The 27,558-nt window shown below is 40.9% G+C and overlaps 1 protein-coding gene across 5 annotated transcripts in view; it reads left to right on the top strand.

The window, feature by feature from the left end:
- NPAS2 (neuronal PAS domain protein 2) overlaps window positions 1-27,558 on the top strand; it is a 194,044-nt gene that overhangs the window by 103,343 nt on the left and 63,143 nt on the right. For all 5 annotated transcript variants that reach the window (XM_082641953.1, XM_082641951.1, XM_082641949.1 and 2 more), the window contains exons 3-4: window positions 16,623-16,771; window positions 24,360-24,451. In XM_082641953.1, coding sequence (XP_082498079.1) covers window positions 16,623-16,771; window positions 24,360-24,451 — 241 coding nt within the window. The remainder of the gene's footprint in view (window positions 1-16,622; window positions 16,772-24,359; window positions 24,452-27,558) is intronic.

Consider the following 27,558-nt stretch of genomic DNA (forward strand, 5'->3'; position numbering starts at 1 on the left):
TATTGAAGAGGCTGTCTTTTCTCCACTGTATATTCTTGCCTCCTTTATCAAAGATAAGGTGACCATATGTGCATGGGTTTATCTCTGGGCTTTGTATCCTGTTCCATTGATCTATATTTCTGTTTCTGTACCAGTGCCATACTGTCTTGATTACTGCAGCTTTGTAGTATAGTCTGAAGTCTAGTAGCCTGATTTCTGCAGCTTCATTTTTCTTTCTCAAGATTGCTTTGGCTATTCGGGGTCTTTTGTGTTTCCATACAAATTGTGAAATGTTTTGTTGTAGTTCTGTGAAAAATGCCATTGGTAGTTTGATAGGGATTGCAGTGAATCTGTAGATGGCTTTGGGTAGTACAGTCATTTTCACAATATTGATTCTTCCAATCCAAGAACATGGTATATCTCTCCATTTATTTGTATCATCTTTAATTTCTTTCATCAGTGTCTTATAATTTTCTGCATACAGTTTTTTTTTGTCTCATTAGGTAGGTTTATTCCAGATAATTTTATTCTTTTAGTTGCAATGGTAAATGGGAGTGTTTTCTTAATTTCACTTTCAGATTTTTCATCATTAGTGTATAGGAATGCAGGAGATTTCTGTGCATTAATTTTGTATCTTGCTACTTTACCAAATTCATTGATTAGCTCTAGTAGTTTTCTGGTAGCATGTTTAGGATTCTCTATGTAGAGTATCATGTCATCTGCAAACAGTGACAGCTTTAATTCTTTTCCAATTTGGATTCCTTTTATTTCTTTTTCTTCTCTGATTGCTGTGGCTAAAACTTCCAAAACTATATTGAATAATAGTGGTGAGAATGGGCGACCTTGTCTTGTTCCTGATGTTAGTGGAAATGGTTTCAGTTTTTCACCATTGAGGACAATGTTGGCTGTGGGTTTGTCATATATGGCTTTTATTATGTTGAGGAAAGTTCCCTCTATGCCTGCTTTCTGGAGGGTTTTTATCATAAATAGGTGTTGAATTTTGTTGAAAGCTTTCTCTGCATTTATTGAGATGATCACATGGTTTTTCTCTTTCAATTTGATAATATAGTGTATCACGTTGATTGATTTGTGTATATTGAAGAATCCTTGCATTCCTGGGATAAACCCCACTTGATCATAGTGTATGATCCTTTTAATGTGCTGTTGGATTCTGTTTGCTAGTATTTTGTTGAGGAAATTTGCATCTATGTTCATCAGTGATATTGACCTGTAGTTTTCTTTCTTTGTGACATCTTTGTCTGGTTTTGGTATCAGAGTGATGGTGGCCTCGCAGAATGAATTTGGGAGTGTTCCTCCCTCTGCTACATTTTGGAAGAGTTTGAGAAGGATAGGTGTTAGCTCTTCTCTAAATGTTTGATAGAATTCGCCTGTGAAGCCATCTGGTCCTGGGCTTTTGTTTGTTGGAAGATTTTTCATCAGAGTTTCAATTTCAGTGCTTGTGATTGGTCTGTTCATATTTTCTGTTTCTTCCTGGTTCAGTCTCGGAAGGTTGTGCATTTCTAAGAATTTGTCCATTTCTTCCAGGTTGTCCATTTTAGTGGCATATAGTTGCTTATAGCAGTCTCTCATGATCCTTTGTATTTCTGCAGTGTCAGTTGTTACTTCTCCTTTTTCATTTCTAATTCTATTGATTTGAGTCTTCTCCCTTTTTCTCTTGGTAAGTCTGGCTAATGGTTTATCAATTTTGTTTATCTTCTCAAAGAACCAGCTTTTAGTTTTATTGATTTTTGCTATATTTCCTTCATTTCTTTTTCATCTATTTCTGATCTGATCTTTATGATATCTTTCCTTCTATTAACTTTGGGGTTTTTTTTGTTCTTCTCTGTTGCTTTAGGTGTAAGGTGGGTTGTTTATTTGAGATGTTTCCTGTTTCTTAAAGTAGGCTTGTATAGCTATAAACTTCCCTTTTAGAACTGCTTTTGCTGCAACCCATAGGTTTTGGGTCGTCGTGTTTTCATTGTCATTTGTTTCTAGGTATTTTTTGATTTTCTCTTTGATTTCTTCAGTGATCTGTTGGTTATTAAGTAGCGTATTGTTTAGCCTCCATGTGTTTGTATTTCTTACAGATTTTTTCCTGTAATTGATATCTAGTCTCATAGCGTTGTGGTCGGAAAAGATACTTGATACAATTTCAATTTTCTTAAATTTACCAAGGCTTGATTTGTGACCCAAGATATGATCTATCCTGGGGAATGTTCCATGAGCACTTGAGAAGAATGTGTATTCTATTGTTTTTGGATAGAATGTCCTATAAATATCAATTAAGTCCATCTTGTTTAATGTATCATTTAAAGCTTGTGTTTCCTTATTTATTTTCATTTTGGATGATCTGTCCATTGGTGAAAGTGGGGTGTTAAAGTCACCTACTATGATTGTGTTACTGTCAATTTCCCCTTTTATGGCTGTTAGTATTTGCCTTATGTATTGAGGTGCTTCTATGTTGGGTGCATAAATATTTACAATTGTTATATCGTCTTCTTGGATTGATCCCTTGATCATTAGGTAGTGTCCTTCTTTGTCTCTTGTAATAGTCTTTGTTTTAAAGTCTATTTTGTCTGATATGAGAATTGCTACTCCAGCTCTCTTTTGATTTCCATTTGCATGGAATATCTTTTTCCATTGCCTCACTTTCAGTCTGTATGTATCCCTAGGTCTGAAGTGGGTCTCTTGTAGACAGCATATATGTGGGTCTTGGTTTTCTATCCATTCAGCTAGTCTGTGTCTTTTGGTTGGAGCATTTAATCCATTCAAGTTTAAGGTAATTATCGATACGTATGTTCCTATGACCATTTTCTTAATCATTTTGGGTTTGGGTTTTTTTTGTTGTTTTTTGGGGGTTTTTTTGCAGTATGCGGGCCTCTCACTGTTGTGGCCTCTCCCATTGCAGAGCACGGGCTCCAGACGCGCAGGCTCAGCGGCCATGGCTCACAGGCCTAGCCACTCCACGGCATGTGGGATCTTCCTGGACCAGGGCACGAACCCGTGTTCCCTGCCTCGACAGGCAGACTCTCAACCACTGTGCCACCAGGGAAGCCCTTGGGTTTGTTTTTATAGGTCCTTTTCTTCTCTTGTGTTTCCCATTTAGAGAAGTTCCTTTAGCATTTGTTGTAAAGCTGGTTTGGTGGCGCTGAATTCTCTTAGCTTTTGCTTGTCTGTAAAGCTTTTAATTTCTCTGTCAAATCTGAATGAGATCCTTGCTGGGTAGAGTAATCTTGGTTTTAGGTTTTTCCCCTTCATCACTTTAAATATGTCCTGCCACTTCCTTCTGGCTTGCAGAGTTTCTGCTGAAAGATCAGCTGTTAACCTTACGGGGATTCCCTTATGTGTTATTTGTTGTTTTTCCCTTGCTGCTTTTAATATTCTTTGTATTTAATTTTTGACAGTTTGATTAATATGTGTCTTGGCGTGTTTCTCCTGGTATTCACCCTGTATGGGACTCTCTGTCTCCGTCTCTCTCTCTTCCTGGAATTGATTAACTATTTCCTTTCCCATATTAGGGAAGTTTTCAATTATAATCTCTTCAGATATTTTCTCAGTCCCTTTCTTTTTCTCTTCTTCCTGTGGGAGTCCTATAATTCGAATGTTGGTGCATTTAATGTTGTCCCAGAGGTCTCTGAGACTGTTCTCAATTCTTTTCATTCTTTTTTCTTTCTTCTGTTCTGCAGTAGTTATTTCCACTATTTTATCCTCCAGGTCACTTATCCGTTCTTCTGCCTCAGTTATTCTGCTATTGATTCCTTCTAGAGAATTTTTAATTTCATTTATTGTGTTGTTCATCACTGTTTGTTTGCTCTTTAGTTCTAGGTCCTTGTGAAACGTTTCTTGTATTTTCTCCATTGTATTTCCAAGATTTTGGATCAACTTTACTATCATTATTCTGAATTCTTTTTCAGGTAGACTGCCTATTTCCTCTTCATTTGTTAGGTCTGGTGGGTTTTTCCCTTGCTCCTTCATCTGCTGTGTGTTTCTCTGTCTTCTTATTTTGCTTAACTTACTGTGTTTGGGGTCTCCTTTTTGCAGGCTGCAGGTTCATAGTTTCTGTTGTTTTTGGTGTCTGTCCCCAGGGGCTAAGGGTGGTTCAGTGGGTTGTGTAGGCTTGCCGGTGGAGGAGACTGGTGCCTGTGTTCTAGTGGATAAGGCTGGATCTTGTCTTTCTGGTGGGCAGGTCCACGTCTTGTGGTGTGTTTTGGGGTGTCTGTGGCCTTATTATGATTTTAGGCAGCCTCTCTGCTAATGGGTGGGGTTGTGTTCCTGTCTTGCTAGTTGTTTGGCATAGGGTGTCCTGCACTGTAGCTTTCTGGTCGGTGAGTGGAGCTTGGTTTTGGCGTTGCAATGGAGATCTCTGGGAGATTTTCGCCGTTTGATAGTATATGGGGCTGGGAGGTCTCTGGTGGACCAGTGTCCTGAAGTTGGCTCTCCCACCTCAGTGACGGTCCTGATGCCTGGCTGGAGCAGAAAGAACCTGTCCTCCACACGGCTCAGAATAAAAGGGAGAAGAGAAAGAAAGAAGAAGATAAAGTAAAATAAAATGAAATTAGTAAAATAAAAAATAATGATTAAGAAAAAAAATTTTAAGTAAAAAAAAAAAAAAACAAACAAAAACGGACAGACAGAACCCTAGGACAAATGGTAAAAGCAAAGCTATACAGACAAAATCTCACACAGAAGCATACATATACACATGCACAAAAAGAGAAAAAGGGGAAAAAAAATATATATCGTTGCTCCCAAAGTCCACTTCCTCAGTTTGGGATGATTCGTTGTCTGTTCAGGTATTTCAGAGATGCAGGGTACATGAAGTTGATTGTGGAGATTTAATCTGCTTCTCCTGAGGCTGCTGGAAGAGATTTCCTTTTCTCTTCTTTGTTCGCACAGCTTCCGGGTCTCAGCTTTGGATTTGGCCCCGCCTCTGCGTGTAGGTCGCCTGAGGGCGTCTGCTCTTCACTCAGACAGGACGGGGTTAAAGGAGCAGCTGCTTCGAGGACTCTGGCTCACTCAGGCCGGGGGAAGAGAGGGGCACAGATGCGGGGTGAGCCTGCGGCGGCAGAGGCCGGCGTGACGTTGCACCAGCACGAGGCGCGCCCATGTGTTCTCCCGGGGAAGGTGTCCCTGGATCCCGGGACCCTGGCAGTGGCGGGCTGCACAGGCCCCCGGCAGGGAGGTGTGGACAGTGACCTGCGTTCGCACACAGGCTTCTTGGTGGCAGCAGGAGCAGCCTTAGCGTCTCATGCCCGTCTCTGGGGTCCGAGCTTTTAGCCACGGCTCACGCCCGTCTCTGGAGATCCTTTAAGCGGCGCTCTGAATCCCCTCTCCTCGCGCACCAGGAAACAAAGAGGCAAGAAAAAGTCTCTTGCCTCTTCAGGAGCTCCAGACTTTCCCCCGGACTCCCTCCCGGCTAGCTGTGGCGCATTAGCCCCTTCAGGCTGTGTTCACGCCGCCAACCCCAGTCCTCTCCCTGCGCTCCGACCGAAGCCCGAGCCTCAGCTCCCAGCTCCGCCCGCCCCAGCGGGCTGGTGAGTGCCAGTCGGCACCGATCCTCTGTGCGGAAATCTCCCTGCTTTGCCCTCCGCTCCCCTGTTGCTGTGCTCTCCTCCACGGCTCCGAAGCTTCCCCCCTCCGCCACCCGCAGTCTCCGCCCGCGAAGGGGCTTCTAGTGTGTGGAAACCTTTCCTCCTTCACGGCTCCCTCCCACTGGTGCAGGTCCCGTCCCTATCCTTCTGTCTCTGTTTTTTCTTTTTTCTTTTGCCCTACCCAGGTATGTGGGGAGTTTTTGGTCTTTTGGGAGGTTTGAGGTCTTCTGCCAGCGTTCAGTAGGTGTTCTGTAGGAGTTGTTCCACGTGTTGATGTATTTCTGATGTATTTCTGATGTATCTGTGGGGAGGAAGGTGATCTCTGCGTCTTACTCTTCCGCCATCTTGAAGCTCCTCCGTTGCACCATGGATTTCTCATCAGAAACCATGGGAGCCTTCTCATAGCAGCAGGATATTTTTTTTTTTTTGCTGTACGCGGGCCTCTCACTGTTGTGGCCTCTCCCGCTGCGGAGCACAGGCTCCAGACGCGCAGGCCCAGCGGCCATGGCTCACGGGCCCAGCCGCTCCGCGGCATGTGGGATCCTCCCAGACCGGGGCACGAACCCGTGTCCCCTGCATCGGCAGGCGGACTCTCAACCACTGCGCCACCAGGGAAGCCCCCGGCAGGATATTTTTTAAGTGTCAAAGGAAAAGAACCATTAGCCCAGAATTATATATCCAGTGAAAATATCCTTCAGAAATGAAGGTAAATGAAGATATTCTCAAATGCAGGAAACCCAAGAAAGCTTCTTATCAAGAGACCTGCTCTGAAAGAATTGCTAAAGGGTTTTTTTTTTTAACAGAAAGGCAATGATACCAGATGGAAACTTGGGATATGAAATAGGAAGAGTAACAGAAATGGTAAATATATGCCTAAATATAATATTAATGGATAGTCTGACATTTGGGGAAAAAAGTAATCTGATCTGATTCAGCACATGTAGATCTGATTCAGTGTATGTAACATAACTACAACCTAAAGATGGGGAGGGTAAAGGGAACTGTTAGGAATAAAGTTTCCACATTCCACTTGAAATGGCAAAATATTCTAAGTAGTCCCTGAAAAGATGTTTTTCTATTATAATTCTTAATTACTAAAAGCTACACAAAGAAATATAGTAAATAAAAACACAGTGGATATTTATTTTTTTAATTGAGGTATAGTTGATTTACAATGTTGTGTTAATTACTGCTCTACAGCAAAGTGACTCAGTTATACCTATATATACATTCCTTTTTTTTAATATTCTTTTCCATTATGGTTTATCATAGGGTATTGTATATAGTTGCCTGTGCTACACAGTAGGACCTTGTTGTTTATCCATCATATATATAAAAGCTTACATCTGCTAACTCCAACCATCCCTCCCCAACACCTTCCCCCTTGGCAACCACCCCTCTGTTCTCTGTGTCTAGGAGTTTGTTTCTGTTTCATAGATGGGTTCATTTGTGTCATATTTTAGATTTCCCATATAAGTGGTATCATATGGTATTTGTCTTTGTCTGACTTACTTCACTTAATATGATAATCTCTAATTGTATCCATGTTGCTGCAAATGGCATTATTTCACTCTTTTTTATGGCTGAGTAGTATTCCATTGTATATATGTACCACATCTTCTTTAACCATTCATCTGTCAATGGACATTTAGGTGGTTTCCATGTCTTGGCTATTGTGAATAGTGCTGCTATGAACATAGGGGTGCATGTATCATTTTGAATTATAGTTTTTTCTGGATATATGCCCACAAGTGGGATTGCTGGATCATATGGTAATTCTATTTTTAGTTTTCTGAGGAACCCCCCATATTGTTTTCCACAGTGGCTCCACCAACTTATATTCCCACCAACAGTGTAGGAGGGTTCCCTTTACTCCACACCTTCTCCAGTATTTGTTATTTGTAGACTTTTTGATGATGGCCATTCTGACTGTTATGAGGTGGTCCCTTGTAGCTTTGATTTGCATTTCTCTAATAATTAGTGATGTTGAGCATCTTTTCATGTGCCTGTTGGCCACCTGTATTTCTTCTTTGGAGAAATGTCTATTTAGGTCTTCTGCCTATTTTTTGACTGGGTTGTTTGTTTTTTTGTTGTTGAGTTGTATGAGCTGTTTGTATATTTTGGAAATTAAGCCCTTGTCAGTTGCATCATTTGCAAATATTTTCTTCCATTCTGTAGGTTGTCTTTGCATCTTGTTTATGGTTTCCTTTGCTGTGCAAAAACTTGTAAGTTTGATTAGATTCCATTTGTTTTTGTTTTTATTTCTATTGCTTTGGGAGACTGACCTAAGAAATTGTTAGTGTGATTTATGTCAGAGAATGATCTCTTCTAGGAGTTTTATGGTGTCATGTCTTATGTTTAAGTCTTTAAGCCATTTTGAGTTTATTTTTGTGTCTGGTGTGAGGGTTTGTTCTAACTTCATTGATTTACAAGCGGCAGTCCAACTTTCCCAGCACTGCTTGCTGAAGAGAATGTTTTTTCCCATTGTATGTTCTTGCCTCCTTTGTCGAAGATTAATTGACTGTAGCTGCATGGGTTAGATAAATTAAAATGGAATAAACCCAAAAGAAGGCAGGAAAGGAGAAACAGGAGCAACAAAAAAACAAATGAACAAACAAAAAGTGAAAAAACAGAAAACAGATGGTAAGATGGTATACCTAAATCCAAACATATAAATAATTACATTAAATGCAATGGCCTAAACATGCCAACTAAAAGACAGATCTTCAGAATGGATTTTTTAAAATGACAGGACATTCACTTTATATATGATGATATAGATAGGTTAAAAGTAATACTGTGGAAAATGATATACCACATAAATTAATTAAAAGAAAGCCAGAGTGGCTATAAAATACTATAAAATAAAGTGTACTTCATAGCAAAGAAAATTGCCAGGAATAAAGAGTGATATTACATAATGATAAAGAGTCAGTGTACTAAGAACACATAACAATTCTATATGTGTATACACCTAACAACAGGGCTTCAAAATACATAAAGCACAACCTAAAGAACTGTGACAAGAATTTAATATGCCTTTCTCAGTAATAGAACTAGTAGATAGAAATTCAGTAAGGATATAGAAGAATTTAAAAATACTATCAACCAAAAAGATATGCTTGACATTTGTAGAAAACTCCACCCAACAGTAGCAGAATACACATTATTTTCAAGTACATGTTGAACGTTCAATAAGATAAATCCTGCTTCACAAAACAAATGTAAAAAAGTCTAATGAACTGAAATTAAATTAGAAACAGAAATATAGTTGGGGGGAGAAAAAGATAGCACTTTTTCACAATACATTTCTAAGTAATCCAAGGGTCAAAGAGGAAGTCTCAAGGAATATTAGAAAGTATTTTGAACTGAACAAGAGTAAAATTATAACATAGCAAAATCTGTGGGTTACCTCTAAAGCGGCACTTAGAGGGAAAGCTATAGCATTAAATGTTCATAATAGAAAAGAGAAAAGGTCTTAAATCAAGAACTTAAGCTTCCACTGTAAGAAACTAGAAACGAAAGAGCAAAGTAAGCTCAAAACAAGAAGAAGAATGGAAATTATAGATATAAGAGCAGAAATCAATATGCGTGAAAACAAAAATAATAGACAAAAATCAGTGAAACCAAAAGGTGATTTTAAAAAAATCAGTAAAATTGGGAAGCCTATTGCAAGAATGACAAAAAAAGAAGACATAAATTACCAATAGCGGGAATTTTATAAAGGAGATGTCACTGCACCACCCTTCAGACATTAAAAGGACCATAAGGGAATTCTTTGAACAGTGGAACCTATATAAGTTCAACAACTTAGATGGGAGGAACCAATTACTCAAAAACTATAAACGACCAAAACTCATACAAGAAGAAATAGAAAGCCTAGAATCCTGTAACTAATAAGGAAATTGAATTTGTAGTTTAAAATCTTGTGAAAAAGAAATCTCCATACCCAGATGGTTCCACTGATGAATTCTGTCAATCATTAAAAGAAGAATTATCACCAATTTTACACAGTCTCCTCCAGAGGAGGAAATACTTCCCAACTTATTTTGTGAGACCAGCATTACCCAGAAAAAGACACTACAAGAAAAGAAAACTATGGACCAATATTTTTCATGAACATAGAGGCAGAAATCCTCAACCAAACATTAGCAAATCATATCCATCCGTCTGTCTATATCTATCTATCTGCCTATCAAATACATCATGACCAAGCAGAGTTTTATCCAGGGAAAATAAGGCTATTCAATATTTGAAAACCAGTCAGTGTATCAGTGTAACCCACCAAGTTTGAAAGCTATGGAAGAAAAACCAAACCACATGATTATATTAATTGATGCAGAAAAGGAATTTGACAGAATTCAACTTCTATTCATGATATAAACTCTCAGCAAACTAGCAGTAGGAGAGAATTTCCTCCTATTTATGCATTTACGTAAAAGGCATAAAGGCATTTACATAAAACCTATGGCTAATATACTTAATGGCAAAAGACTGAATGTTTTCCCCCTAAAATGGTAAACAAGGTAAAAGTATCTGCTCTCATGACTTTTATTCAACATCATGCTGCTAGTTCTAACCAGAGTAATGAGACAGTAAAAGAAATCAAAGGCATATTGATGGGAAAAAAAAAGAAACAACACTTTCCTTATTCACAGATGACATGATTGTGTATATAGAACATCTGGAGAGACTTACCAAAAAAAAAAAAAAAGCTCCTATAACTAATAGATGAATTTAGCAAGGTCACAGGATACAAAGTTAAAACACACAAATCAATCATCTTTCTATAGGTTAGCTATGAAAACTATTAGAAACTGATATTAAAAACATAGTTTATAATCAATCCCCAAAAATGAAATACTTAGGTATAAATCTAATAAAACATGTATGAAATATGTATGTAAAAACTGCAAAATGCTCATAACAGAAATCAATGAAGACCTCAGTAAATGGAAAGACATTGTATTTATGTATTGGAAGACTCAACAGAGTAAAGATATCAATTTTCCCCAAATTGGTCCATAGATTTAAAAGAATTCCAATCAAAATCCCAGCAGAACTCTTTGTAGATAAAAACAAGTTACTTGTAAAATGTAATGGAAAGGCATAGGCACCAGAATGGTCAAATTAAAAAAGAATGAAATAGTGCCATTTGCAGCAACATGGATGGACCTAGAGATGATCATATTAAGTGAAGTAAGTCAGACAGAGAAAGACAATATAATATCACTTATATGTGGAAACTGGAAAAAATGATACAAATGAACTTATTTACAAAATAGAAACAGACTCACAGACTTAGAAAACAAATTTATGGTTACCAAAGGGGAAAGGTGGAGGGGAGGGATAAATTAGGAGATTGGGATTAACATATACACACTCCTATATATAAAATAGATAATCAACATGAACCTATTATATAGCATAGGGAACCCTACTCATTACTCTGCAATATCCTATATGGGAAAAGATTCTGAAAGAGAATAGATATATGTATATGTATAACTGAATCACTTTGCTGTACACCTGAAACTAACACAACACTGGAAATCAACCATACTCCAGTATAAAATAAAATTTTTAAAATTTAATGGAAAGGCATAAGCACTAGAATGGTCAAAATAATTTTGAAAAAGAAGAATAAAGTTGGAGGAATCACATTATTAATTTTAAGACTTACTATAAAACTACAGTAATTGCACAGTATGGTACTGGTGGAGGGAAAGCTCCACATATCCCTGGAACAAACAGAGAATAGATAATCCAGAAACTGAATCACATAAAGTTGACCAATTGATTTTTTACAAAGGTGCAAAGGTAATTCAGTGTAGAAATGTCATTTCAAAAAAGTGGAGTTGGAACAACTGGACAACCATATGCAAACAAACTCACCTAAACGTTACATGTTATAAAAATAACTCAAAATGGATCATAAGTCTAAAGGTAAAAATGTGTAAAACTCTTAGAAGAAAACACAGACGAAAATCTTCGTGGCCTGAGGTTAGGCCAAGGGTTCTTAGATCTGACACCAAAGCACAATCCATAAAAAGCAAAAAATGGTTAACTTGAGCTTCATCAAAATTTAAAACTTTTACTCTGTGAAAGACACTTATTAAGAGAATGAAAAGGCAAGCTGGAAAAATATTGACAAATCACATGTCTGACAAAGGATTGTATCAGACTATATAACGAACTCTCAAACCTCAACAGTAAGGAAACAAACAGCCCCATTTTAAAATGCCGAAGGGCATGAACGGATGCTTCACCAAAGAGGATATACAGATGGCATAAAAGTGCATGAAAAGATGTTCAACGTCATTAGCGATTAGAAAAATGCAAATGAAAGCCCAACGAGATAGCACTGCACATCTCTTAGATGAGCTAAAATAAAAAGTACTGACAATACTAACTCCCCTTGAGGATGTGGAACATCTGGATCACTCCTACATTGCTAGCAAGAGATAAAATGGTACCGCCACCCTGGAAAACAGTCTGGCGGTTTCTTAGAAAGTTAAACATACACTTTCCACATGGTCCAGCCATCCTACTCCCAGGTTACTTACTTCAGAGAGCTGACAACTTATGTTCACACAGAAACCTGTACACAAATGTTTACAGCATCTCTACTGATGAACGAAAATGGGAAACAACCCAAATCTCCTTCAGCAGGTGAATGGATAAGCCAGCTGTGTTACATCCATGCAACAGAAAACTACTCAACAATGAGAAGGGGGAGGTGTTGGTAGGTGCAGCAACTTGGACGAACCTCAAAGGCATCGTGCTGGGTAGAAGTCAGCTCAAAAGTTTACATGCTGTCTGATTCTGTTTATATGAAATTCTCAAAAAGAGAACACAGTGATGGAGAACAGAACCGGGGCTTCCAGCGGTTACAGATGTGGAGAGAATGAGGGAGTTGTAGAAGGAGGTGGCAGAGTGCAGTGCTTCATAGCATGGGCACCTGAGTTGGCCTTCTCCACCACTTCCTAGTCCTGTGACGTCGGGAGTTATACAGCATCTCAGTGCCTCAGCTTCACCTGTGAAATGGGAATATTAACAGTACCTACCTTCAAGGGTCATTGTGAGGATTAAAGGAATGAATACATGTAGGGCACTTAAAATAGTGCTATTACATAGTAAGTGCCCAGAAAGTGTTATCTATGTCACCAATGTCCCGTGGGAGACATCAGAAAAGATAACCTGGGGCTCTTTGAGCCCTGCATTCAAAGTCAAAGGCTGAGGCTTGTATCAATGTATGTTTAAAACACATACACACCCCTTCCCTTCCTCCTAGACCTCCTCTCTCTTTTTTTCTCTCCTTAAACTCAATAAAAAGAAGACAAACAACCCAGTTGAAAAATGGGCAGAAGATTTGAACAGACACTTTACAAAGGAAGATATACGAAAGAGGGTTAAGCATGTGAAAAGATGCTGACATCACTCATCATGAGAAAAATGCCAATTAAAACCACAATGAGATAATGCTACAGTGGCTAAAGTGAAGAAAGACTGACAATGCCAAGTGTTTGCAAGGATGTGGAACAACAGGAACACTCATACGTTGCAGGTGGAAATGCAGAAACAGGACAGCCATTTTGTATAACTGTATGGTACTATCCTACAATGTTAAACATACTCTTATGATATGACCCAGCAGTTTCATACCTTTGTATTTACCCCTCTGTCTACACAAAGACAAGGAAATTAATACTCAGAGCAGCATTATTCTTTTTTTTTAATTTTTTATACAAAATTTAAAGGTTACTTTCCATTTACAATTATTCCACAATATTGGCTGTATTCCCCATGTTGTATAATAAGAGCAGCATTATTCTTAATACCCCCAAAGTAGAAACAACCCAATTGAATACTAGTCAGCAGTCAAAAGGAATGAAGTATTAATATATGCAACAGCATGGATGAATCGCCGAAACTTTATGCTAAATAAAAGTCAAAGATTCTGTGCTGGGCTTCCCTGGTGGCGCAGTGGTTGGGGGTCCACCTGCCAATGCGGGGGACATGGGTTTGTGCCCCGGTCCAGGAGGCTCCCACATGCCACGGAGCGGCTGGGCCCGTGAGCCATGGCCGCTGAGCCTGTGCGTCCGGAGCCTGTGCAACGGGAGAGGCCATAGCGGTGAGAGGCCCGCATACCGCAAAAAAAAAAAAAAAGAAAGATTCTGTGCTGATTCCATTTATATGAAATCCTCGAAAAGACAAAACTACAGTGACAACAGACCAGTGGTTTCCCAGGGCTGTGGTCCAGGGGAGATCAACAGCAAAGATGCAGGAGAAAACCGTTTAGGATGGAGGAGCTATTTTACAGTTCAATTTTGGTGGTGGTTCCACAGTTACCAAGATTCATCAAACTACACACATAAAATGGATGAGTTTCACTGAACATAAATAATGCCTTAAAGGAAAAAACAAAGCCAAAGGCTGATTGTTTAAGTGTCTTTCAACCTGTTTTCCCAGTGCCTTAGGCATGGTGGTCTCGGGGCCTGCCGAGCAGACCTCCTTATCAGAAATAAGGTCATTTAAGGCCTTTTTCTTCCTTCTTGGCTCAGAGCTGTGGATTCAGCTGACACTGACCAATTTCCAGTGGGCACCATCATGTGTCCTAGGCAGAGGCTGACAGAAGCAAGCTTGTGTTCCTGTCACTAATGATATAAGCCTTCATCATTGTCTCTGCCAGGCTGTGTTCCTTGTCATTATACCCACTGAAGAAGAGAACAGAGTCATAATGAGCTGGGTGTTATCTCCTCACCAATAATTTATAATGGGCAAACTAGGACAGGAACAGAGCTTTTTTTGACTAAGGAGGTTGCATGTCACTCTTCAAATCTAGGCCAAAAAATTATTTATAATGCATAGACAGTCACTCAGAAAGTTAAAAGGTTCCTTTCTTCTCTCCCATGTGTGCTTTTACCTTGGACTAGCACAAAGGCACCTCGGCATCTCACTGCTACACCTGCAGTCAGACTGTGGGAGAGACTGGGAGAGAGTGTACTTGAGGATAGTGACTGGCCTAGGAATGAGGCCTTTGTAGAAATGCCTTGAGGACTTCAGGTCCTCCCAAAAATCCAAGGAGAGAGAGGAAGGAGGGAAAAGTCAGGAAAAGGAAGAGACCCTTAGGTAAGGGTAGCTACCACACGCTTTAGGTGAGCTTTGAAGAATTACCTCGAATGTTATCAGGAAACCCCCCAAACTGAGACGAAATCAGCAAAAGATGACTTGTAAATGGGTGGGTTGAAACCAAGACAGGTCGTGTGCAGTTAGGCAGTGACAAGCGGAATGGTTGTGGCCATCACAGCATCGAGGGCAAGGGTGTTTGGGGTGTGTGCCTCTGTTTCTGAGGGCTGTTTGGGGAAGCTGAATCTACGGTGATACTGACACCTGTGGATATTGGTACCTTCCCTAGGGGAGGTGAATCCCTCTGAGGGGAACCTGCTGAGTTGTCACAAGCCACCAGCATCCTGTCCTGACCACGCATTGGCCAGTGGCCTCCTGGTGGGTGATTTGCTGCTCCAGGCACCTTGACCCCGGGCCCCAGGGGGCCTGGACCAGTAAGTTCAGTGGACCCTGCAGCTGTGGCCCTTGTTCTCTCTCGGTGAGCTGCCTTTCTGGAACGAATCCATCTGGGGTGAATTTGGGAGGGGTGGGTCAGCTTTCCCGGCCCTGGATCAGCTTTGAGTAAGCTGGCTGTGGAGGAACGCCTGCCCTGTGGTGTGTCTAAGGATCAAGGCCTCTGGGGTGCCACAGCTTCTCAGACTTCTTCAGGCTATGGGGGGCGGGGTGGTCCCTTGTCTAGTAGAGCAGCCCCTGCAGCCGCGATTTCCTATGCGAGTTCCTGGGATCCTAGGCTTCCTCAGTGCCTCAGTGGCTCAGAGCAGATCCCCTCCCCTCAAACTGAGCAGCTCCACTTTGATCTCTTCTGTAGGCGTGCAGTGTAGTATGTCATTTAAAAAAAACCCTCTATTTTTAGAGCAGTTTTAAGTTCCCAGCAAAATTGAGTAGAAGGTACAGAGATTTTCCATATGCTCTCTGTCGCTATATATGCACAGCCTCCCCGATTACAGACACCCCACCAACAAGCCTGGTCCATTTGCTGCAACTGATGAAGCTACATTGACACATCATTGTCCCCCAAAGACCATAGTCTACTTTAGGGTTCACTCTTGGCGTTGTACATTCTCTGGGTTTGGCCAAATATATGACACACATCTGCCATTATAGTATCATATAGAATAGTTTCACAGCCCTAAAAATCCTCTGTGTCCACCTGTTCATTCCCCCACCACCTCAACCCCTGGCAGCCGCTGATCTTTTTACTGTCGCCATAGTTTTGTCTTTTCCAGAACGTCCTAGAGTTGGAGTTCTCGAGTGTGGAGTCTTTGCAGATTAGCTCTTTCACTTAGTAACATGCATTGAAGTTTCCCCCATGTCATTTTTAAAAGGGTTCAGTGACATTTAGTAGCTTGACAGTCACGTGCAGTCCCTGTCACATTGCCTCTGGACCATGCGTGGCTTGTAGATGGTTTTGTGTGGGGTGTGCCTGGACTCCCCAACAGGATGATGAGCTCTGGGGCAGTGGGCAGGATGTGTGCCCTGGGTGGCACTGGCTCTCTACTGGACACTCAGGATGCCTGGCTATCCCTCGTGACTTGGCATTGGGCTAGGCGCTCTGGGTTGGAGGGGACCTGGTTTGGGCCTGAGGACAGACTGTCAGAGCAAACCCCTCGGGGCTGTTTATCTTGATAATCAGCATGTCGTTTGTTCTCTGGAGTCAGAGCATCTGGCTCCAGAGCCGATCTGTAAGATTTTGCATCTGAGTCAGGACTCACTGATACCGTGTCTCTTTGTGGCCAGGAGCCTAGCGTAACATTTTTTCTGTCCCTGTTACTCAGCTCGGAAATATGGCACACGTTTCTTTACTTGAAAAGTTTTGATTAGATGATCTCAGCAGAACACACTCTGACCGAAAGTGCCTCCGTCCTGTAAGGAAGGCTTCCAGAAGTGGAATGTTCCAGTAACCTGTGCATTTTGCATTGACAGAGCTTCTCGAAACAAGTCTGAGAAGAAGCGTCGGGACCAGTTCAATGTTCTCATCAAAGAGCTCAGCTCCATGCTGCCTGGCAACACGCGGAAGATGGACAAGACCACCGTGCTGGAGAAGGTCATCGGATTCCTGCAGAAGCACAATGGTAATGGTTACGCTTCTCTCCGTTTTTACTCCGTTCCTGCCATTTCCATTTGGCAATAACTTCATCAAGTTGGTCTTCCTGCTTGGTTCTCTCTCCCCAGCAAACCCGATCTCCTCTGTCATAGGTTTCCTCTTTCCAAGGCACTCCACCCTCTAGAAAAACCCTGTCTCCAGCAGGTTTGGGACAGGACACTCACCTCCCCAGTTGCTTTCTCAGCCAGAGGAGGGAATCCAGAGCAGACTCACAGGTCGCACCCAACCCAAGCAGAGCGGCAGTAACAATGGGACATCTTGATTAAAAATGTCTGGAGCAGGGCTTCCCTGGTGGCGCAGTGGTTGAGAGTCCGCCTGCCGATGCAGGGGAGGCGGGTTCGTGCCCCGGTCTGGGAGGATCCCACGTGCCGCGGAGCGGCTGGGCCTGTGAGCCGTGGCCGCTGGGCCTGTGCGTCCGGAGCCTGTGCTCCGCAGCGGGAGAGGCCACAACGGTGAGAGGCCCACATACCGCAAAAAAAAAAAAAAAAAAAAAAAAAAAAAAAAAATGTCTGGAGCAAGCCTTTTCGTATAGCCCTGCCATGCCCAGGTATTCATTTTCCAGTGGATCAGACGGTACTGCTGTCTCCATCCATTGCTGCCTCTGCCCCTAAACTCTTTGGCCTTCTACTAAAGAGTTTAGGAAGAAGGAAAAAAAATACCATGGAAAAAAATAATCAAAAATAATTAATTGACTTAATATCAAATCCATTTTTTAATTGAGATGTAACTCACATAGCATAAAATTCACTACTTTAAAGTTTATAGTTCTCTGGCTTTTAATATACTCACAGGTTGTGCAACCGTAGACACTATCTAATTTTATCATCCCCCAAAGAAACCCTGGACCCCACTAGCAGTTACTTCCCGTTTCTGTCTCTATAGATTTGCCCGTTCTGGGCATTGCATACAAATGGAATCATACAATATGTGGTCTTTTGTTTCTGGCTTCTTTCACTTAGCATCCTTATTTTAGCAAGTATCTGTATTTCGTTTCTTTTTATGGCCAAATAATATTCTATTGTGAGGATATACCACTTCACTTATCTGTTTATCAGTTGACAGATATTTGGGCTATTTTCACTTTTTTGGCTGTTAAATAATGCTGCTGTGAACATTCCTATACAAGTTTTTGAGTGGATATATATTTTCAGTTCTCTTGGGTATACCTAGGAGTGGAATTGCTTGGTCAAATGGTAACTTGGTGTTTAAATTTTTGAGAAACTGCCAGACTGTTTTCCATAGCAGCGGTACCATTTTTACATTCCTAGAAGTGATATTTCATTGTGGTTTTGATTTCCATTTCCCTAATATCTAATGATGTTGAGCTTTTCATGGGCTTATTGGCACATGGCAAATTTGTATGTCTTCTTTAGAGACTGTCTATTCAAATCCTTTGCCCATTTTTAATTGGATTATTTATGTTTTTGCTGTTGAGTTGTAAGATTTCTGGATACTAGACCTTTATCAGATATATAATTTGCAAATACATTCCTCATTCTGTGGGTTATCTTTTCACTTTCTTAATGATGTCCTTTGACATAAGAAAGTTTTAAGTTTGACGATATCCAATTTATCTTTTTGTTGTTGGTGGTGGTTTCTTGTGCTTTAGGTATCATATCTAAGAAACTATTGTCGATGAAGGTCATGAAGATTTAAATCTATATTTTCCTCTAATAGTTTTATAAGTTTAAGCTATAATTTAAGCAGTTAGATATAAGCCATAGGTTAAACACTTAGATATTTGATCCACTTTGAGTTAATTTTTTGTATATGGAGTAAGGTAGGGAGTCAAAATTCATCCTTTTACATGTGACTATCTAGTTATTCCAGCACTCCACTCTTTTTTTTTTTAACTTTTCAATACTTTATAAAGGTATAACACTCATACAGAAAATACACAGATCGTAACTGTACAGTTGAATTAGTTATGACAGAGTGAATACAGCCAGGAAACCAACACCCAGGTCAAGAAATAGAAGCTTCCCCAATAGTTGCCCCTTCCTATTTACCTCTGCTTTCCCCAAAGGTATTCTCTGGCTGACTTCTAATACTAGAGATTGGTTTCATCTGTTGGGCCCTTACTCAGATGAAATCCTACATTATGAACATGATGTTTGTGTGACTAATCTGTGTTCTTCCAGTGCAATGGCTAATTCATTTTCATTGGTACCTAGTATTCCATTATATGAATTTATTACTTGAATCCATCCTTGAACTTATGTCTGTCTCAAATCATCCTGTCTCCATTTTACTCTCCTTCCAACCCTTTTACCTCTTAGCATGGCCCACCCTGCACTACTGCTCCCCTGTGGATGGTACAAAAAAATTGAAGAAGAGTTAGGGGAGGGTTCAGGAGCTACTAACAAGCAAGAACAGAATTCTTTTTTTTTTTCCTTAGCCATGACACCAAACATATTAAAGTCAGAAATGTCAGATTACTGAGGAGATAATTACAGTTCTTCTGTGCTTACCGTGATGCTTCTCCTTCACTGAACATTTTCCTAGACAAGATGATTTCATGGCAGAGGGCACAGCTGGGACACTAGAAAGTTTCATTATACTTGTTATTCTTTTATTATTTCTGTAATAATTGTATATACCTATTACAAATGTGACAGTAATGATATATCTCCTTTTTTACCCCAAAGCTGCCCAGGGGAGAGTAAAGAATATGTTAATTGCTTTTGTTAAAAGTCAGGGAAGAACAGTCAAGCCAGGAACAAGAACAATAAAGTATTGCAGCAATATTTGATTGCCCCCAATAATTTAAGCAGAATGGTTATATTTGCTAAATGATGATTTAGCTAAATGAAAGAGCAGGTTGGTTTGATTACCAAGATATTGTGTGCAAATTACTCAAACTAGGTCAGTGCCACTGAGAAATAGGACAGCTGAGATCAAGTTCATCAGTGTGACATTTATGCTGGGCTCTGTCCACTGTGGAATTACAGAATTGTCAAATCTGGGACCTGGAAAGGATCAGTCAGCAGAAATGCAGCCTCCTACCAGCAGGAGTGCCTGTGTCCATCTCACCTTTTTCTTAAGACTAAGGCCTGCTCCACACAGCCCCTGAAATGCAACCAGGATCAACCCCAGATCTCCCTCATCCTTATTCCACATTCAAAAGAAAATAGAAAATCCAAGACAGATTTTATTGAGAAACATAATGGTTGGACCAAAATTTAGATTAAAGCAAAAAACAAAAACAAACAATAACTTAACTTATAATCCAAATGGACATGAACTCCACAAGCATCTGCAATGGAGTGGAGGATAGCATGGTTAGCACTAATTCGGGGCTCACCTTGAGCCAGGCAGGCATTGTTCTAAGGGCTCCATAGAGTAACTCACTGGAGTGTAACTCATCTGAGCCTTACAGTGGCCCTTTGGGTTGGTACCTTGTCACAGATGAGGCAACCGAGGCACAGAGATGTTAGACCACTGTTATCAGACAGCCAGGAAGGTACAGAATCTAAACCAGGCATTCTGTCTCCAGAGCCCAAGTTTTTAACATTACACCGTACTGCTTCTCCACAAGACGTGATTTATGGGACTCTTATAGATAGAGACACCATAGCTACACTGTAGCTGTTTATTAGTGTGGCCATTTAGACTACTGGCTCTCACCCTTGGTGGCTCCTTAGAATCACCTGAGGAGCTTTTTAAAATACATAGAACTGGGTCACACCTCACAGGCCAACACCTCAGAATTTCTAGGGGTGGAACCCGGGTTATGAGCCGGAGCCGGCTCGAACCAGCTTGCAAAAGGTGATTGTTAAATTTTCAAGAGTTGTACAAGCCAGTTGACATCAAGTTGGCAGCTAGAAATAAGCCAGGGTCTGAGTATTTACACCATAAAAACAGGCAAACACTACTGTTGCGGGTGTGGAGAGCCTTTTACCAGCTCACCCCTGGGTCAGGCCTAAGCATCAGTAGTTTTAAAGCTGCCCAGGTGATCCCAGCATGCAGCCAGGGTTAAGAACTGTGGATTTAGGTGTGCTTTCTGCCTTCACGCTGAAGGTAGACCACGTGATACATCAGGCATGACGATTAGGTGCAGGTAGTCATTATAATTATTTAGCTCTTTTCTCAATAATCCATCAAGCATCACTATTTTCTCAGCTTGGGAGATACACCTTGATCCTGGAATGCATACTTTTTCTCTTTGAAGTAATCCAAATCAAAATGAGAATCTGACCGTGTTTCTCTGTAGGGAAATGTTGTGTCACCAGTATCTATCACAGGAGAGAAATCCCTAAACTATGTAAATAGCAAGGCATATCGGGCAGCCTTATCCACACCTGTCAAGATGTTACTTCTACAGGACCAGGCTGACCTGTGTGCTGTCCTCTTCCTGTGCGAGTCTCAGCTGATTCAGTGTCATTTTCTCCCAACATCAAATGCTAGTCCTCATCCTTGCCCCTTCCATACGTCTGCCTTGGTGAGCGGGGGTGGGGTGGAGATGGCAGCAGAACAAGGAGAAGTGTCCCTGTTGGACAGGGTGACAGTTACCCCATCCAGCCTGTTTTCTGCCCCATTTTCCAGACTCTTCCTTGACCATATATAACCCAAAGTCGTACCTGCTTGTTCATGCATAGCATGAGCTATTGGGAGGTGAGCGTTCTAGGGCACAAGTACAACTTAAACTATGGTGGACTTTGGGGGTTCAGCTTCTGATGGCAATGTTTCCCTGCAAATTTGCTCCCAGATGGTTGTGCTCCCCTTGCTGTTTAGAAACCACTCTTACGATATTGCTTTGCTAATCCTGCCCTGTCACCTATAGCTTGTAATATTGTTCCCGTAAAATGCCAGTAGAGATGTGATTATAACACTGAATTCGATTTCCCAGTTTAACTTGCTTGGAGACATTTTATCTGTATATTTTTTAACATGCTACGGATGGAGCCTTAACTTGCAAGGGCTCTAATCAGATTATTGAAAATCAAAGTGAATGAAATGGCAGCTTTCAGTATTATTATGCTGTTGTTTTAGAAAGTATCTAGTCATACTGAATGATCTGAAAGAAATGGGTCTTTCATTTCCTTTACCATTAAGTTGGATTGTCCTTGTCTATATCAGATTTGGGCTGCCAGAAAGACTCTTCTCCTAGGCAAATGATTAATCTACAGTTTGATCCTAATGGTCAGAGGAATTTTACAGATGAGCGTATGTGTTGGGAAAAGGGGGAGGGTATTTATGGGTTAGTTGATAAGCATAGCCACAACTCCATCTCTTTTCTAAGTGGTAAAAGGGTCGCAGTCATTGATCTGAGGAACGGAGAGTTTCACCCTCTCCTCTTTGGCTCAGCTGGGACCCCAGAACGATAACTGGCCCAGATGTGTGTGTAGCACCCGGCCTCTGCTTCCCAGGATGCCTTTCACTGGGCACAGCCTGTGGCCACAGTGGCATCAGCTGAGAGGGGTCCCCATACTGGTCCCCGCTGGTGGCCCTTCAGTGCTGTTGGCTGACTACCTGTTCACCACGGTTTCCTTTCCTGGGTTTCTTCCTGTGTTCAGTGACCGACAGCTGTTAGTGGCTCTTTTGTGCTCCTTTCAAATCATGAAAGACAAAACTTCAGTTGTGTGCAAGAGCAGCGAATATCCTTTCAGAAATCAAGAAGGGAGATCTCTTCCCCGCAGCGAATGCGGGGTGACGGAACTCGGGAAGGTTTACGGAGTCACCCGTGTAACTCACCCTTCACAGCATCTTCATTCAGGAGTGACCACTGAGTTCATTCACATCCGTTCACTCAGATGGCAGGATGAACTCGCCAAACTCCCTGCGGAGAAACTACCAACAGCACAGTGTCAAAGGAGAAGGCCTTTAAGCGTCTCTCCTCGTTTACGTTTATAGATTATCTGCCTGAACAATTTGCAGTTTCTAGGAAGTTGTTGAACAGAATATGATTCTCTCTGAGGTAAAGAGATAAATCAGAGCTACGTGGGTTTTTCTTAGCAACAAGAAAATAACCCCTAAAGAAACCTCTTACTACATAAAGTGGGGCAAAACATTGGTTAAAGATGAAGGATAAACTGAAGGAAAAACAAATATATTCAGTATAGCTTTTGAGCTCCCTATAATAATCTTATCAGAGATATTTTATTAACAAAGCACCCTCTTTCAAAAAGGCAGAAGCCAGACGTGGAAACAACCTAAGTGTTCAACGAGAGATGAATGGATAAAGAAGATGTGGTACATATATACAGTGGAATATTACTCAACCATAAAAAAGAATGAAATAATGTCATCTGCAGCAATATGGATGGACTTGGAGGGCATTATGCTAAGCGAGATAAGTCAGACAGAGAAAGATAAATACTGTGTGCTATCACTTATGTGTAGAATCTAAAAAATACAACAAACTAGTGAATATAACAAAAAAGAAGCAGAGTCACAGATATAGAGAACAAACTAGTGGTTACCAGTGGCAGTGGGAGGGGGTAGACAATACAGGGCTGGGGGATTGAGAGGCACAAACCATTGGGTGTACGATAGGCTCCAGGATGTATTGTATAACACAGGGCAAGGAGCCAATATTTTATAATAACTGTAAATGGAAAGTAACCTTTAAAAATTGTATAAAAATAAAAATTAAAAAAAAGAGCTTTGAAGATTAGTCAGTAAACCAAAAAAAAAGTGAAATGCCCTGAAATCTTACAGTTTTTATAGGAAAGAAACTTGATTGGTGTTTTCCCAAACTTGACAAAAATCCTAAGAATTTACATGAAGTTACTGAGTTGTGAAGCAGAAGGAAATTATTCTGAGTCATGAATAGTAAAAACCAATTTCAATCAACTATGATAAAGAAAAGAAAAGACAAAAGGGCAGGAGAACTAGAGTGTTTAAGGAGTCCTGTGTAGACCAATGACTATTAAGTTTACAAAATATGAAAAATGTCTTCCAAACAAGGTAGTTACTTGAAACGGGCAAAGTACAGATTAACCCAAAAAAGTTTTGGAAAGAGTAAATTCTGGCCTTAAAAGCAACTAAGTAACATGGATTTGTATAGCACATTATACTTCAGGAACTGGAAATGCTGAAAAATACATTACAATCTGCACAGACACAGTGGGTTAGATACTACACACCTAAGATGTTTCTGGAATTTTGAAAATACCAGCTCGCTAAAGCATTTCGTTTCACCTTAACCATGAAGAAGCAGCTTAAGGGTGTGACCCTCCATCCCTGTCCTTGTTCCTGTTGCCTTGAGAGGTGGCAGCCACCTAACTCCAACTGCTGATGGGCTTTGTCATGTAGAAATTCAAGGGCATGGTGCCACCTGCTAATTGTAGGCACTACACCCAGTGCAGAGGGTGAGGTTCTCTCCTCACAGAAGCCTCATTAAAGGGGTGTGAAAACGTCAAGAGGTGTTTTTAAGCCCATTGTATCCAAAGCACCCAGTCCTTAGAAACCAGAGTAACCTATGTCCTTATATCAGCTTCTTTCATTAAACTACACGTTTACACAAAATCACATAGAAATAATGTGTGCTTCATCTGTTAATTCCAATTTCTAGGTGCCTTCCCATCTAAAAACTTGTTTATGCTTTTTTTTAGAAGTCTCAGCGCAAACGGAAATCTGTGACATTCAGCAGGACTGGAAGCCTTCATTCCTCAGTAACGAAGAATTCACCCAGCTGATGTTGGAGGTGAAATGCACTTTCCAATTAGCTTAACGGGTTGCAAATTAAAATGTAGCTGCTTGCTCCAGATAAGACCCTGTGCCCAAAGTAAACAACTGTTCTTGACCCTGCAAAGAGGGCTGGGAACAGATAGACTCTTGAAAAATCTGCCTGCTCTTGCTTATGTTTTGGCTACCGAGTTGGGCAGTAGAAGCGAGAATCCCCAAACTCAATGCAAGTGTGTACCGTTGCCATGGTGACTGCCAGCCCACTCACATCTCCCAACCAGAGGATACCTAGTGGGGGAGCCAGACAGGAACAGAGTTGGAGGTAGGGAGAGTGAGGGGATTACGTCTCTGCCCTGTATTTATGTAGAATATGATGCAGCAATTATATATTTTTCCCTTAGTAGGACACATTTTGAAAGCAAAAGTCTTCTTTTAAAAATAATGCTTTTAACTTGATCTCCTATTCCATCAACATGACGTGTGGATATCAGCCATACGTGACTATGTCTCCCCACCCAGCACGTGGTCTCTCTGTGCCAAGAAGGATGCTCACATTTCTTCCTCCGGAAAGTTAAGGGCCCACGCCCATCTGCTGGGCTGGATTTGAGGAAATCTGACTGATCTGAGTGGCTGGCCTTTTTCAACATCATGTTTCTCTATGGGTGAAACTTCTCAATACAGATGAGGATAAGTCACTGCAAAAACATCCAGATGGTGCTGACTTCTGAACTGGAGATAAGACTGGGAGTGTTCGGATACAATGGTGGACAGAGAGAAAGCCCCAGACATGGCATGTCTGGGCCCTTGAATTAGAAGAAGAAACCTGGGATGGATGGGTTCAGCCAGAGGAAGTTAGACACTGGCTGTGTCTGTGGTTCCTGGCAGGGTTTTAGAGAATGGCTCTGTGGGATCTGTCTGTCTAGATCTCATTTTATGTGCCTATATAAGACTGATGTAAACGTTAATTTACATAGATTAACTGTGCAGAAAACAGAAAGTTACTGGAGTAAGAAAATGCCAGAATGAAGATGTCCAAATATTATGAAATATAAAAGCATTAATGTACATTTGCATGAAATGAAAGATACTTAAATCTGCATGTGAACTATATTTAAAGAAAATACAGAACTTTCTCCAGAAGCAATGCATTTTAAGTATGTTAAATTTAGAGGAGCTTGTGAAATATCATGTTGAATTAATGCATCATTATGCTACTTCACAGAAATCATTTTATCTTTTAATTCTTAGGGAAAAGTAATTAAAACACATAACCCTCTAGCATATAACCCTCTTAAAAAGTCTGTAGCACAACTTTTTCCCCCCCCAAGGAGTTTCAGGGTATCAAAAGTATTTGAGGGAACAGGACTTTTATAAGGTTAACAATGTATAGTAGTTGCTTGTAGTAGTCTCTTATGGTCATTTGTATTTCTGTAGTGTTGGTTGTAACTTCTCCTTTTTCATTTCTAATTTTACTGATTTGGGCCCTCTCCCTTTTTTACTTGCTGAGTCTGGCTAAAGGCTTATCAATTTTGTTTATCTTTTCAAAATACCAGCTTTTAGTTTCATTTATCTTTTCTATTATTTTCTTAGTCTCTATTTCATTTATTTCTGCTCTGATCTTTATGATTTCTTTCCTTCTGCTAACTTTGGGTTTTGTTTGTTCTTTCTCTAGTTGCTTTAGGTGTAAGGTTAGGTTGTTTATTTGAGATTTTTTTTGTTTCCTGAGGTAAGCTTGCATCGCTGTAAATTTCCCTCTTAGAACTGCTTTTGCTGCATCCAGTAGGTTTTAGATTATCGTGTTTTCATTTTCATTTGTCTTTAGGTATTTTTTGATTTCCTCGTTGATTTTTCCAGTGACCCATTTGTTGTTTAGTAGCATATTGTTTAGCCTCCAACACACGTGTTTGTGTTTTTTGCAGTTTTTTTTTTCCTTGTAGCTGATTTCTGATCTCATAACGTTATGGTCAGAAAAGATGCTTGATGTGATTTCAGTTTCCTTGAATTTACTGAGGCTTGCTTTGTGGTCCAGCATGTAATCTAACCTGGAGAATGTTCCATGTGCACTTGAAAAGAATGTGTATTCTACTGCTTTCAGATGGAATACTCTATAAATATCAATTAGGTCCATCTGGTCTAATATGTCATTTAAGGCCTGTGTTTCCTTATTGATTTTCTGTATGGATGATCTGTTGATGTAAGTGAGGTGTTAAAGTCCTCCACTATTACTGTGTTACTGTCAGTTTCTCCTTTTCTGTCTGTTAACATTTGCCTTATGTATTGAGGCGCTCCTATGTTGGGTGCATATATGTTTACAATTGTTGTATCTTCTTGGATTGATTCCTTGACCATTATGTAGTGTCCTTCTTTGCCTCTTATAACAGTCTTTATTTTAAAGACAAAAATTTGGGCTGAACTGAGACTTAGGAGACTGAAATTTCTAGAAAAAGAAGATTTTAGATTTGTATGGATATGCTTTATGCACTTTCCTCTGCTCCCAGTGTAGACTCCCTAAAGCCAGTCTAAAGGAAATCATGCTAGATGAGTGAATTGGACCCAAAATTAAGCCTATACAACAAGTGGACCTTCTGGGTGAATTGCATCTTTGAGGCATATGGGAAACCCACCGACTAGAACTTTTGACTTATCTCTGACTGTTTTAGGCTCCTCTTCTACCCTCTTGCCCCTCAGTAGACAAGATGGGTGACTGGAGCCTCCTGTACCTTCCCCATGATGGTTCCCACAGGACGATGCTCTCATTTTCCAGGATGCAACTTCTCCATAGTGTGTGTCCCACTCCAGCTGCATATCCCCCTCCTTTGTTCAGAGCCATTTCAGGGAGCATGAGGAATCAGATGCCATGTCTTCATAACCAGGAGGTCCCTTTTTTTTTTGGCGGTACGCGGGCCTCTCACTGCTGTGGCCTCTCCCGTTGCGGAGCACAGGCTCCGGACGCGCAGACTCAGCGGCCATGGCTCACGGGCCCAGCCGCTCCGCGGCGTGTGGGATCTTCCCAGACCAGGGCCCGAACCCGTGTCCCCTGCATCGGCAGGCGGACTCTCAACCGCTGCGCCACCAGGGAAGCCCCCAGGAGGCTCCTTTTTACATGAAGATGAGACCCAGGACAGA

Source organism: Mesoplodon mirus, assembly GCF_964341445.2.
Source record: "Mesoplodon mirus genome assembly, chromosome: 14".
Classification (NCBI taxonomy): domain Eukaryota; kingdom Metazoa; phylum Chordata; class Mammalia; order Artiodactyla; family Ziphiidae; genus Mesoplodon; species Mesoplodon mirus.